Genomic DNA, 15,464 nt, shown 5'->3' on the forward strand with positions numbered 1-15,464 from the left:
TTAAGGCTTCAGGCTTCTCTCAACAACTGATTCCTGGATCTCCGTGCAGGAAAGCACATTTTATACATACACACTTACACGCCCCACTGAGCTGCAGCTTCCCTTTGATTAAACCTGGGAAGTCTTGTAAGCTATGAGGTGCCATGAGGGAGACGCCAGGAGCGAGTGATTTCCTGTCCCTGACCAAGAAGGAGGATGCAGCTTGAGACAGCCTTGTGGGTACTAGCCACCCCTGAGTCTGGAGGGATGAGAACCAGCTCTTTAGTCCCCTGGCTTCCCTTCCAGACACCTTTGAGGCCAGAGACCTGGATATGAATCCTCTCACTAAAAAACTACATAGTTTTAGGTAGGCCTGCTTATTTATTCATTCAGTCACTCAACAAATTCCTTCTTAGCCCCAACAACATGTTTGTTGCTGTGTGAAACTGGAAAATGGAAAAGACAAGACCCTGTCTTCACCCTCAAGAAACCCACAGTGTAAAGGCAAAAGCAGATTACCAGTTCCAGCACAGTATAGCTTTTTCATCTGTAAAATGGGGCTAATGTTATCATAGACTTATTTTAAGGATTAAATAATATAAAGTGGATTAAACAGGGCCTGTCAAACATCTAGTCAGTGCCTGATAAATGTCAATTTTCTCTCTTTTCCTCTCCTTGATGTAAAATCTCTGCCCCTCCTTCATTCACACCACCTCTGGGATTTGAAAATCTGGGAAGAAGGATGCTCCCTTCCCAAACAGATGCATCACCATGAGCTGCAGGCTCACTTGGAACCCACGTCAAGTTTTGTGCTATGTCCCAGGAGTGAAGGTGACCCCAGCAATAGGGTGCAAGACCCAATGACCCAGACAGGTTAGGAAGGGGGGACTGAGGGGCACCTCCGGCCTCATCCCCTCAGACCCCGTCTAAGGAAATCTGCCCATCTGAAAATCTACCCAGCCCTTATCCCTTAGGCATCTGACTTCATCTGAAAATAGACAACTAAGGATTTGCCTTCCTACTGCAGGAGTTTCTTCTGAGGTTGAGGGGAAGTAAGTAGTTACAGAGGGAAATTTTCCAGGCCTGATTCAGGGCCCCATCCTAGTCTCCAGAGCCTGGGGGTGGGGGACCTTCAGGGCAGTCACCAAGTCACACTGGGCCATGGATCCCTTAGCAGTTTGAGGGTGAGGATGCTGACGTTGCCTCTGCTCTAGCAGCTCTGGGTCTACGATCCTTCAGACTAGAGCCCTCACAGACAAAGCTCACCCTTCCTCACTAATATAAGAGGAAAGCAAGGAGGACTGTATTGAGCTGCACAACACAGCCCTGTAAGTTTCAAATATTGACCAGGGTGAAATAAGACATTTAATTTTTGATTTAGAAAAATCAATGTATATTTTCTATACTTTTCAAGTAATTACACACTCAAAAATACTTATGCCTACTTTGCTAAAAACAATTAGATGTGGCTGAAAAACACTCAAAATTTACAACTATATAGTTTTAGGTAAATAATTATTTTTATTGTTTTGTTAAGGCAATTACCTCCCTACTAATAACTGACTAAAATAACCCCAGCTAATCAAGAAATGGTTTATTGCCCAGGAAGTTTTATAATGATTTACTATAGTTCTTTCTAGTAAAAAGGCAAAACCATCCCTTAGTCTTCTGCTGTCACTAGAAAGGAATCTTCTTCAGAAGGACTTAAATAGTTAGATGTTTTTTTAAATGTATATCTTCCCAACAAGAAACTACATCTCTCTCTAAGTTGTAAAGAATGCATGTCAAATTATATCATGCAACAAGATGCACATTTTGTAAAGGAGGAAGAAAGAAAAGATCAAATTGAATCTTCCTGACAATTGTCTTAAATCTCACCTTCCTGCCTGCAATTGAAATTATAAGTCACGTTGCTTTGAGTTAAATCAAATTCACCCCATCAAGAAGACAGGTGGCTGCAACCAATTCTGTTGAAAGGTTGAAACACAAGAACACCCAAATCTCTTCTCAAGGAGACTCTTCCTCCACCAGGGATTTAGGGAAATGGGATTCTGGCCAGGTACCTGGACACCTTGAATAACTCCCCCACCAGCCAAACTTTCAACAAACACAGCACATTCCTGACAAGTTCTGCTGCCCACTGCAATAAAAAGTGGGTTCTACAAACAAGTATTTCTCTACAAACAGGGGCATGTCCCAGGCTTAGAAATTCAGAGCAGTAGTCAAGTCAAACTGACACACTCCAACATGTCTCAGCTGAAAAGGATAATTAGCATTAGCCTAATCTCATTTCTGACCATCTCAGGCTGGATTTCACCGAGCAATTCTTAATACACACATCATGCCTAATTGCACTGAAATAGGGTTCAAATCTGACATACCAGGTGTTCCAACCAGAAAATAGACTCCTGGACATATTTTCTATGCCAGCTCCAAGATGGAAAGAGAGTAGAAATGAAGGAAGGGGGGCACAGAAGGCTGAAGAAGAGAACGTGTTTCCCACCGTGCTCCCGTGCCCACCACGTGATCGGCAGAACCGGGTGTGCTGTGGGTGGGTGGGGAGGGGGGTATTTTTCTGCACATCACTTCATTTAATCAGCACAACAATCCTGCAGTATTTAAGGAGTAATTGTCCTCATTTCTATAGTTGGGGAAACTGAAGCATGAGGAAGCAAAGAGACTTGCCCAACATCACCCCACCTGTAAATGGCACTGCTGATTTCCAATCACTGCCTACTCACCTGCACACTCTCTTTACCACACAAACCGAGAGACTTAGGTTTTCCTCTTCAAGGTAGCGCCTCTTCAAGGTAACTGTTGGTTTTACTTAATATCTGAACTTGCCCTCTCCTCATCTTCCCTACTCCACTCCTCTAAATCCTCCTTGTTCTTCAAAGATGTGTCATAAGTCCCAATAAGTCCGTGATGTCTACTCTGACAAGGCACTCTTCTAGAATTCCATTTTAACCCACATTACTAGTTAGCGTGCAAAAGATCCTCAACTATTTCTTGTGCTGTCTTTCCAGCCTGATTATGAGCTTTTTAAAGAAAAAGAGCATGTCCTATATATTTTCTCATCTCTTGCCATGCCTGGCACAGTGTCAAGACCACTAAGGTGCTCAGGAGGCTGCCACAGAAAAGCCTGGACTGATGCCTCTAAAAGCTAGGCTCCTCTGCTCACCCCTTCCAGTGGATCCCCATTCCTCCCACAGTGACCTCCAAGGCCTGCACAAGCTGCTCCTCAACTGGCCCCTCTCTGACCTCACCTCCCATCCCTTCATCCCATGATCACTCTGCTCTGGCCACCCTAGCCACCCCACTGTTTCTCTAACATATCAGGCACATTCCTGCCTCAGGGCCTTTGCACTGGCTATTCCTTCCACTTAGAACTCTCTCCCCCTAGACACAATTCCCATCGAACTTTCTTCAAGTCTTTGCTTGGAAGAAAGCCCCTGATAACCTCATTTTATATGCATCCCCTTCATATCTTTGTTCTGCTGATACAACCCCAGTACTTAGTAGGTGCTCAATAAGTGCTGGTTGGAGGGAGGAAGGGGAGAATCTGAGCATGTGACCAACAGAAGACAGCAGTACCTCCCAGGACACTGTCAAACTCCCAGCCACGTAGAGAACAGGAACTTGGAAACAGGTCTGCAGTTTCTCCAGCCATTCCATAGGCCGCCCCCACCAGACCCCAGTAAAGTTTCAGCCTTGGAGTCCATCTCCTACCTCTGTCCACAGAGTTTAGGGCCCACCATTATATATACTTTGCCCAAATATTCCATTTCCTCAATGAAATGGGAAGTTTCCGGCAAACCTGGGCATGTGTCTGCTGTTTTGTGTGCACCAGTCCCCTCTATGGTCCCCAACCTGATCCCATGCCCTGAGCTTGGAGGACCCTCCCATAAAGCTTTGGTCTGAACGAGTGGGGGAGACGGTCCTGGCTACACTAAGCCCCGTCCCAGGTAACGCGACTCTGCTGGCCCCAGAGAGACACTCCTGGAGTCTCGGTGCTCCAGGGCGCTCAGTTCCAGTCAGCTCCTGGCACAGGCATCCTCCCATGTCTCCAAAGGAGACTAGCAAAACAGTCACCCAGTAACCCATCCAGGGCCTCGCTACTCTCACGAATGGGTCTTCCTGTCTCATCCACAATGCCTCTGCTAAGAGAAAGGAATGAACCCCTTTTCTGTACATCAGCATCAGGGGAGCAGAAAAACAAGAGAGTCGCTAGACCTAGACCCTTACGAAGGGGCTTCACAGAGGTAATGGGGCTTTATCTCTTACTAACTGCATAACCTTGGACAAGCTAACTACAGCCTCCGAGCCTTGATTTTCCCACCTGTAAAATGGGGTCAACAGCATCATCGCACAGGGTTGCTCACATGTAACACATGTAAAGTATTTAACATGTAACAGGTGCTCAACAAATATTCATTTTCTTCCTCTTCCTGTCTCTACCGCAGACAAATTCAGACCTGTTTCTACAACCCTTCCTCACTGGTTCTTTTTTCCAATTTTTGAATCATTGATAAAAACTTTTTTTATCCACTTTCCACTTGATTTGCCTTCTAATATAAATCCCTAGATTCTAATAAACTATTTTTTAAAAGCCTGACCCAATTACAGACTTGGAGTGTCAATGTCATAATTCCTGTATGTCATACTTTCCTTTATACACATTCTTTTAGAAAATAGAGCAGCCAGGGGATCAGTTTATTATTAAACCGAGATTGAGAAGTGGAAGAAACCAAAGAACTGGAAGAAACCAAAATGTTAAAAGACTCACTTCTTCAACCCTGTGAACTGAGAGGCAGGTCTGAAGCCTCTCCCACATCCCTCCCAGTCCTCCACGGCTGCTTCTCTCCCATCAGGGCACTACGATGGTGAGTAATTAGACAAAGGCTGTCCCATCCGTCCAGATCCTCTGAGGCAGCAGCCACAGAAACACCAAAGCATCAGCACTGCAATAAAGAGGACCAGACCCTCCCCCACTCCCACCCCTGCTCTGGGACCAAGTGCAGAGCCAAATAAATCCGTACCAGCAGATCAAGAAGGATCTTCCACATGGATAACAAAAATGTCACCAGCATAAACAGGAAGAGAGATTAGTTCAATAAAGGAATAAAGTCACATTTGCACGTCGCAAGTAAGATTTTTGCTTACTTTTAACTTCCCAGCATATAACTCACAAGGTTATTAATACAGACTCCTACTGTTTTGGGCAAATAAACAGCTGCTGATGTTTTGTGCCCACACCACTTTATTAGAGCTTTCCTTTACAGCAATTGTTTCTTCCTTTCCAAATCCAGAGAGGCTCAGACAGCTAAAAAACAGAGCATGCCAAGGCAGAACGAATAACAAAGGAGAGGAGGCAGCCTGTGTGGGTGGGGAGAATGGGGCAGGGGCTGCTGGGACCCTCACTGTCCTCTTTATAACTTCTCAACAAAGTCAGTGTTCAAGAGCAGAAGACATAGATACGGTGTGACCAAGAGGGTTATTTCTGCCCTGATGCTAGGCATTATCATGAAACAAAATTTACCAGTGTGATATGAGGGTGACCAACCATCCAGGTTTGCCCAGGGTTGAGGGACCTCCTTGGACCCAGGAATTTCAGTTTTAAAACAGGGAAATCCTGAGCAAATGGGATGAACTGGTAACTCCAGCTGACACATCACAACAACAGTGCTCAGGAAAGCAATCAGCACAGCACCTGGCACACCGTAGGGGCTCAAAAGTTGCATGTGGAATCAGCATGAGCTCTAGCCTGGAGCTCGCACACTCTGCTGCAAGGACAAGCTTCTGGGGGCTAACAGTGATCTGGGCAGAGCCACAGTGATCCAAGAGAAAGAGCTCCCCCAGCCTTGTGGCAGTACCTACTCACCCTTCCCAAGCAAGGCCTCCTTCTGGTACCCTCGCCTGGAGGGTCCTCGTTACACGAGGACAGACCAAGCCATTTGGCTGGCTCTCTCTCCCATCAGTCTCCCCCTTCACGTGAGGCCCCTGAGCTCACATTCAAACACAGTCTTCCATAAAATAACTTCCCAGGCCTCTCTGAGATTTTCTTTTTTTTCTCTTCTGTAGAGAGCACAGATATCAGAGGCAGTTTCCCTTCTTAGCTTCACCACCTGTCAGCTCCGTGACCTTGCACAAACTCTCAAAGTCTCTATGCCTCAATGCTCTCACCTCAAAAACTCTCACTCTTGAAATTGTGAAGATAAGAAGCTATCACGTATGGACGGCAACTGTCAGTCCTTGACACACAGTAGTTTTCTCCCATTCCCTCTGATACAACCAGTTTTCAATTCTTTATAGGCCTGTTGCTCTTAAAATAAATCAAAGGTCTGGCTAGGATTCTCATTTTTCACTTCATAGCTTCAAATCTCTCCTTAGCTTTCTTAGTCTTACATTCTTTGGCTCAAGCAATTTTGGTTCTGTTCTCCTATGTCCCCAGATGCAACTAGCATGACACTTCCTAGCCCAAGTTTCAAATCCTGTCCTGCCCGGGGCTCTAAATTGCCTTCCAACTCCTCCCAGATCTCAGCAGTCTTTAATTCTAAGTTCCCAGGGCACAGACATGGACAGGCAAGTCACACCAGTGAAGCCAAACAAGGAACCAGAGTTTCAGATGCAGCACCCAACAGTCTTAAAACAGGGTGTTCTACTCAAGAGTCTTAAACTCTGGACCTTAGTGGAATAAACCCATTCATGCCAAAAGGTCAATCCCAAGCCCCCTGTTCAGGAATCTTTTTTCTTTGTTCTCGTCTGTCCTTAGGAGACAGATGCAGATGCTACTTCTCTGGCATCTGCCACTTCCCAAACGCCACACTTGTGAACTCTTGAATGACAGTGCTGCCAAAACATAGCCTGGTGAAGCATGTCTGCCAGCATCAATACTATTTCAGCAGTGGCACACAGGAAGCCTGCCAGTGTCTCACCAGGGCTGGACACTTGGGGCTTTCAGCTCATCTAAGGACAGCTTCGTCACCCCCAAAAGCAAATCTTCATGAAACTGGAATTGAATGTCAGCAGTGCCAGAGAACTACATCTCAGAACTGTGCTGGGATGATCTGGTCCTAACACAGTTTAATCCATAATTGTATAGCCAGAAACACTACCAAAGCATTAATGTTCATATAATCAGGAATCCTCTAGCTTAAAGTTCTAGTTGGCTGCACTCAGCTAGGTCCATAGGAGAACATAGACCCACACAAAAGATTCCAGAAGAGCAGTGGTTCCCAATCACCACCACAACATGTTGTATGTTAGGAAAGTTGCACGGTAATTTGTTATTAACAATAATTTAAGAACCAAAGTATATGAACAATTAAGTTTAACTAATAAATTGAAGGGATTTCAAAGTAAGCACACAGTCTTGCATACTAATATGCTCTCCTGAGTAGGAGAAAAAGGGATGGAGTAAGAATGAATGCAACGTGGTGGGACGTGCAGCCTCCCGGCCCTGGGCATATGCCTGCACGAGAAGGCATGCGTGAGAGAAAAAGGAAAGCATCAAGAACTCTTGCGCCCTAGCACTGCTTTGTGGAATTGAGCTGCCCAAAGGCAAAGTGAGATTTGATAAGATGGCAGTTGTAAGCATCATGGACTATTCCAATCTCCAAAAGCCAAATTCAAGAACCTCCAGCCCTAGAGAGACATTCAAGGCCAGCATAAAAAGCACAGTGCACCAATTCACTGAATCTGGACCATCAGCGAACAGCCTAACCAGCTCTACCCCTTGCTCTCTACCACAGCGCCCACCCCACCCTGAAGAGGCCTTCTGCCTCTCCAGCTTCATGCATAATCCTCTTTACCACCTCACTGCCTTCTGGCTACATTCATCACTCATATTCAGCTCAGTGTTTCACCCAAAAGACCTCTGTGCAACACCACCTCTAGCTGAACTGCCTTTATACACTTCTCCTCAGGACAGCCGGGTTGTCCTGGCCTCCTGGATAGGATCCACGCAGTAAAACAGAGTGACAATCCTCAAGAGACCCTCAAGCCCCAAATCAAGGCAACAGCCCCCACAGCCCTCCAAGTTAAGTGAAGTCAGGAATCCTATTGGATGTTAGTAGAGATGTTCCAATAACCTTGTGTGGGGCTCTGAATCCCGTAAGTACCCAGAGAAAAGCAGCCCAGCCTAACCCAAGTGTCTGAAGTTGACCTTTGAGGCCCTTATAAGCCAGAAAACCAGACTGCCTCTGTGACATTTCATTCTGAATTCTCCTTGAGCTTCTACATCAACCTACTTATCAAGGGCAAATAACAATTTATGTCAAGTGAGTGGGAAAGAATGTGAAATTCATTTATTTTACAGCCTGCATACTTCTAGATAAAAATGAAAATTCTTTGGCCATAAGAAAAAGTTGTATTCTTTGGCAAGGTTTTTTCTACTCCATGAAGATGTGATCCTGGGCTCTTAATAAAGATAACTGGGCTCAACCTCTAAATTTTACTATTGAAGTCTCTCAAAATATTAATCACTGTTACTAATATAATTTCACATGCCACAGTTCATTCCAAAGGACAAATAGCTTTACTGTTTAAATGACACCCTTTCCTCAAATAAACTCTAAGCATTCAGCAAACATCACATCCTCTTCTTTACAACCCTGCCAAGTGAGGGATCAGATGAGAAGGACATCAGCCAATTCCAAGTGACATCCAAAAGCTATGGGAGACCAAAAAAAATCTCCCAAAGTCTAGGCCTAGTACATTTCCTCATTTTTAGAGTGACACATTATTTGTAATTAGTGAGAAAACTGTTCTTACTGACCCAATGTACATTAATATGCACATAATAAACATTCAGGAAACAAAAAGCAGGTAATAATCCATTTCCCCCATTGTTGGGATGATCTTGACTCAAGTAAGATAATGGATTTAGAAAATAGTCATATAATATAATATATTATTAATCATGGTATTCAGAAGAGTAAATAGATGTTATAAGAACACCACCCAGGAATTCAATTTCCTTTTAGATTTGTTTACGCTATTGAATTCTTTATGCTACCATCATCCCTCATGAAATACAACAGTCTGATCTTTCTTTTTCTCCCAAAACAGTGATTTTCAATCTTTTTTTAAAAAAAGCAGAGTCTTTCCAAATATGAAATATTTCACAGAACACCGAAGAAGATGGAGGAGCTGTGCCAAGTGCAAGGAGGTCAGAGGGTGGGTGCATAAGGGTCCAGGAGAACTCACTTGACGCTTTTATTTTTCAGGTTCCAGATCGTATCTTCTAGAAGCTTGAGTTTCCCGGGGACACAGTCTGAAACCACTGTCCTAAGGCATCTATGTAAATCAAAACTTGTGTACATAATGTAGAATACAAGCATAATATACATTTCATTCATTCATTTGTTATTATGTAAATTAAACATATAAAATACATAAATCACAAACACTAATATCCCAATAGAAAAACTGACAAAGGACACCAATACAAGGTGAAAGTAAACTCGGGGGCTCAGGGATGATACTAAGGTCTGTAGTAATCCAATTATAAACCAAAAGAATAGAACACTGGACAACGATCACATTTGCCCAGAAATGGTTGAATGATTAACACCCAATGCTGGCCAAGCTCCATGAAACCAGCACAATAATACATTACTAGTGGCTGTATAGAAAGATTTTCCTTTTGAAAAGCAATCTTTCATAAAAATGTTCCCACTCTTTGAGTCAGTAATAATCCCACTTCTGGAAATACATCCTTAAAAATAATTCATAAGAAGAACATAGTGAGGTGAAGATGTGACCTACATTAATATAATAGAAGAGATGTTCAATAATAGGGAAGTAGTTAAATCAGTCATGGTCTGTTAGTGATGGAATATTATACAGTTGTTAAAAATACAGTAAAAGTTCTCTTTAAAAACCCTCCACTTAATCACCTCTCCAGATGAAGCATGCTCTCATTCCCCTGTAAAATGAGCCCCAGGCTACCCTTATCCTTCTGTGTCAGCTTTTTCTCTCTTGCACCCACTCATATCTCCTGCTAACAACTGAATTGTATGCTTAACAACAGTCCACTGGGTTTCTTCCCAAATGTACTGCAATAACTTGTCATTGTAACACCATAATTAAATTATGTATTATATAAACCAATGGGATATGACTGCTAAAACGATGAGAGTTGTTGTTTCTAAGAAAATTAATTTATAATGCTCTGGAAGGACTTTATAAAGACTTTAAACAGCAGCCAAATTACATGTGAACAAAATAGCTGAAAAGACCAAAGTCATAAAAATTTAGGCTACTACATTGCAATTGCTTCATAAGCATCTTCCAGTTCTCAATGAATTTTAAAGAAAACAGAACGAGAAATCAGACTTTGTCAACAGCACATTATGGGAGCAGTTTATGCATGGAAGATGAGAAGAAAAACAATTGGCAGACCCAGCTCAAAGACAAAGGCTTGTTTGGCCTTACACCAAAAGACTGGCAAATAAATGTATATTTTGAACAGTATTAAAATAAAATATTTAGTGCATGTATGTAATGTTCTATTTTACTCTCTGCTTTAAACACTTTCTCGATTGACTAACTTTAACCAAGACTGTGTTGAATAAGGGAGATTCTATCATCCTTTAAAAACAAGGCCACTGTGACAGGAGGAAGGAGTGTCTCAATTCACCATTGCACCCAGAGTCACCTCCCCAGTATGGTACCTGGCACATATTAGGTCTCCAATAAGTAAGTGCTGGATCAATAAACCATGCAGCAAACAAGAAAAAATGCTTCTATCAAAAAGCAACTGAAAAAAGCAGAAGTCATGTATTGAACCATGACTACACCTTCATTTTTAAATATGGAGGCAGGTGGACCAAGCTAGAAGGGAATGCCCAAAATACCAAATAGTTGTTATTAGAATAGAGTGGACTAGAGGCAATTCCATACACTTTAAAATGTTTTATTTAATACTGGCACATTATTTTACAGATTCAAAAAGATGCTAACCAGGAAAAAGGGAGAGCTATATTTTTCCTAGTGGACTTCCAAAGTAAGGCATGAATCAATGTTTCCATTTCCCAGCTTCTTAACACTTAGGTCTCCCCTGGGACACTCTCTTCTCCATCCCCTCACCACCTCCAGCAATCCCATCTTTCTCCTCCTAAGAGCAAATCTGTCCAAACACTTATTTTGTGTTTCCAGCTCATTCAGATGTCATTTTTAAAATCTGGAGTTACCCACCCTCTCCTTTACCATCTATGTGTTAAAAAAAAAATTTTTTCTCAAAACTGCAATTTATATTCCCAAGAGATTCCCAAACACCATCTAATTAAATCATTCAATCAGAAAACAAATTAAAATGAAATATCACAGTAACCTCCAAAAGGAAAATAAACTTTTCAGTCATGACTAGAACAGACCTCGAGGGTGATGCTCCAAAGCCTTTTCTAATTGCAGGTCCTATGGAACATCCTGCAGAACATTTTGTGACATTTGCAGCTTCCTGAACAAATTTCCTTCCAAAGCAAAGAGGAGCCTGAGCAAGGCTCCAAAGCAAAACATACTAGCTGTAGAACGGAAACGCTTTCATTAATGACTAACCAGTGCAATGGGCTGTCTGTACTGTGTATTCATTCACTCATCCACTCACCCATTCAACACCTACTCTCCATGGATTTTCCAGGAAATGTCCTGGGTATTCCACAAACACTTTTTTAAATGAATGTAACCTCTGCCTCTCAGCATGAAACAAAATAAAATCCACAACTTCCTGAGTTGATATATAGGAGAGTCTCCAAATGGGATGGAAGGCTACGACTCCATCATCCCTCAGCCATCCTCTGAGGACTCTCACTGGGACATCCATTCCCACCATAAAGCAACACCAGGGACCTCTGTCTCCCTTGCCATTCACAAGCCCTCTTAAGAGACAGTATGCTATGTGGTTAAGGACACAGACTCTGAAGCAGCATTAGCTGGGTTTAAATCCCTGCGCTACCACATGGTGGCGTGACTCTAGACAAATCGTACAACCTCTCCACCTGTAAAATGGCTCTAGTATTACCTGCCTCATAGGGTTACAAGGACTAAATAAGTGATTATACATAAAGCATTTAGAATAGTGCCTGGCACATAAGAGGTGCTATATAATTTTTAGCTGTTGCTATTATTCCCTTAATCACACTCAGCTCAGCAGGGTAAACTGGATGCTCAAAAGGCTCTACTGACTCTGACTTGGGGAAACTTGACAGTGGAATACACATATACAGTCTATCTCATCAAGTGTGAGAGTCTGATCTTGTCCTTTCCACCCTCTGCCTTGAAAGAACTGCACTTAGCTACTCCCAAACTCTGTAGGCCCCTCACCTAAATAAGGTAAATCCCTAAATTTACTTTAAATTCCCCAAATTGTAGTTCAAGGATGGCTCCAGCACCACTAGGGGAGCTGTCACTAGCAATCACTACCCCATCTTGGCATAACCAAGTAACCTGGGGCCCCCCACCTGCTGGGGGTCCAGTCTCCCCCAGGTCACTGACCCTTCCCCAACTCCTACAGGATGTGGCTTCTGCCTTTCTGTCCTGAGAAAGGAGTTTCTGATTATCCACAGGAGTCATATAATATGGTCTCACAGATACACAAGAGAACTGGACCAACACGTTTTAAGGGACCGGCTGCCTCTTTTTTTCCCACCTCTCTGTTTTTGAAAGTTCCAACCACTGCATAAGGTTTCCTGGGAACAAAATCACAAAGGCTCCTTTCAACTTTAACATTGCTCATTTTCATGTACAGCTTTGTAAATCATGTGATAGGGACACACTCAACATGATGGTGGCCATTCTGTGATGAGCTCATGGGTTAACAATGTCTCCTCAAAGCAGTACCTTGCCCCCCAACTAGACTGTAAGGCACAAGAGAATCATTTTCCAGAAACATATACACACACAGAATCTGTGAATGAAAATCTCTCAAAATCTGTAGGCAAACTGGAAATGTCAAAGTAAGGGATAAGGCCTTGTGCCTCTCTGGGAACATTCTGAATCACCCTAGGGGAATCATTGTACTTCTATTGCTGATTAACTGTCAATCCAGACCCATAGGATGGAAAAAGTAATAAACAGCAACAAGAGGACCATCAGATAGATAAATTGGTCTGGCAAGCCCAGTGCGGGGTTGAGTGGCATAGACAGGTATGAAGGAGAAGCTGTCAATGGTCTCCTTTTCTGCAGAGGTGTCCTGGAGCCATGCACTTGTTTTGAGGACATTAATCAGGAACTCAATGGATATGTACACCTCTCCTGCACTCACCTGAACCTCCTCTGGGAGGGAACTATTCTGCACGTGTGGGAAACAGACCAAATGTAGACAGAGCTGCCCATAACCTGGCAGGGACAGCAGGTGCAAGGGTTGGAGCCAGACACCCACGTGTAAACACGAGTGCTCCTGCAAAAGAAAGCTTTCTGTTCAACCCGATATTTGCCAAGGTCTGCCTGGTACTGGACCCAGAGCTTGGCTGGCCTACTAGGTGTCCAGGTGAATGAAGCTTCCTGCCTTTAAGAGACTCACATGCCTGGTAGAAAGCAGGGGGAGAAGGGAGGCGAAGAACAGAGAAGTGCGAACGTGAGAGACGCACGTATATGGTGTGTGTGCACTCTCAGCTCCCCTGCCTGTGACTCCCGGAGCTCTCCATCCCCTGCCTCTGACAGCTCATCAGACGGGGGTCGCCCTGGAGAGCGCCCAGTACCCTATCCTCCCCTTGGCCTGGAGCGCAACCGGCGTTGTTTTAGACTCCAGACCCAACCCGCGCAGGTCGGTCTGCTCCGCCCCAGCCGCTCCCTGGGCCTGGCAGTGGACCTGCCGAAGGGAACGGCCTTCACCCGGCCGCGAGCGTCCCCGCTGTTTAGGCGCAGCCCTAGAAGGGTTCTCCCCGTCCTGGGCGGAAGAGCCACCGCAGTGTACAGAGCTCCAGACTCCGGGGCTTCTTCCCCGAATCAACGCCCACTCCAAGAGAAGGTGTTGGACTCTCTGGTGTGGTGGGGGTGGGAACCGCAATATGTTTAAGCATCACCACTAGCCTCAGATCCCCGTGCGTTTCCAACCGCCTACCGACCGCGCACAGCAGGGCTGAGGCCCCGGCTCTTCCCGCAGCCGGTGGGTTCCAAACGCCAACAGCTGGGGCCACACGGGCATCTCGCCCTGAGCCTTTACAGTGGCCAAATGAGCTCGATGGCCAGCGCGAGCGCATTCTTGTACACACACGAACATTCACACGTACACACACTCTGAACAGAACCTGTGTGCGATCCGGAGAGCCCGCGATCAACCAGCCGCGGAGTCACAAGCACATTTGGACACGTGCGCAGCGCGCCCCCACACCGCCAGCGAGCTGCACACACCCACACGTGTGCCCTGTAGAAGAGCGCACGGCCTCAGACACTGAGGATCCCCAACTCAGGCAAAAGCGGACACGCAGCCCCCAAGCGACTGCGGCCTCAGCGCCCCACAGTAGCTCGATAGGTGCGCACTAGCCCCAGCGCACCCCGCGCGGCGCTGGGCACTCCCGGGCCTTGTGAGCAGCCCAAGTTTTCCGGGGCGCCCTACCTTGGATATGCTGCTTAATGACATTCTCCAGGTGGTCCAGCCGTTCAATAATCTTCAGGGTGTCCCCTTTGTCTTCCTCCAGCTTCTTCTCGGGCGCTGGCTCCTGCCCCCGCACATACACGCTAGCGATGTAGTTGGTGACCCAGCCCACGTAGAGCAGACATATGATGTTGGTCATGCCGCTCAGAATCACGCAAGTGGACACCAAAGTTTTGGTCTTCCTGGTGCACACCATTCTGGGCTCCCTCCTCCATATAGAGCTCCCAGGGAACCCTCCTCGCCGCGCGCCCCGGACTCCCCCGCGCTCACACCCCCTATCAAGCCAAGGGCCGCTTGGCGCCCGAGCACCTGGGTCCGGAGGTTCCCCAAAGCCGGGTCTGCTGCCCGTGAAGCTGCTGTACCCAAGTTTGAGCTCCCGCCGCTGGCCACTCGGGGAGAGATCTTGACAAAGGAAATGAGGTGGATTTTGTTTCCAAATTAAAAACCTCCGAGCCCTTCTTGGAGCGGTCACGGGTGTCCGGCAGCTGCGCGCCGGAATACGTGCGTCTGGGAAACTTTGCCACAGCCCGGGTCCGTGGCCGCGCCGCTTCCCATCGCCAGGAACCGGTTGCCTTGGCAGTCCGACCGGCCCGCGCTGCTATAAGGACGGCGGTGGCGGCGGGGAGAGCCGCGGAGCACGGCGGCCCGGCCCCCTCCGAGCGACAAGAGCCACCACCAATCGCGCTCCGGCTCTGGAGAGGGGCTGGTGCTGGGCGGCTGCGGACCAACAGGGAGGGCAGGCGGGGCGGAGTCCGACCCCCGGGCCCCACCTGCTGGCCGCCCCTGCCTCCCGCCCTCCAGGGACGCGCCTGAGCCTCCCCCGACGCCCGCGCTGGCCGCCCCAGACCTGAAGCTTCCAGAGAGGGCGCGCCGCCAGTCCCAGTCCCTA

At 46.0% G+C, this 15,464-nt stretch overlaps 1 protein-coding gene across 4 annotated transcripts in view; it reads right to left on the reverse strand.

The window, feature by feature from the left end:
- The window catches only part of GALNT18 (polypeptide N-acetylgalactosaminyltransferase 18), a 312,633-nt gene extending 297,378 nt beyond the window's left edge, over positions 1–15,255 (reverse strand). Inside the window, exon 1 of one of the 4 annotated variants that reach the window (XM_036918017.2) lies at positions 14,537–15,252. In XM_036918017.2, coding sequence (XP_036773912.1) covers positions 14,537–14,771 — 235 coding nt within the window. In that variant the 5' untranslated portion in view covers positions 14,772–15,252. Of the gene's footprint in view, positions 1–14,536 lie in introns of all 4 variants that reach the window. The other 3 variants (XM_036918018.2, XM_036918020.2, XM_036918023.2) reach the window with 3 other exon arrangements.
- Positions 15,256–15,464: the final 209 nt, after the last annotated feature.

Source organism: Manis pentadactyla, chromosome 9 (assembly GCF_030020395.1).
Source record: "Manis pentadactyla isolate mManPen7 chromosome 9, mManPen7.hap1, whole genome shotgun sequence".
Taxonomy (NCBI): Eukaryota; Metazoa; Chordata; class Mammalia; order Pholidota; family Manidae; genus Manis; species Manis pentadactyla.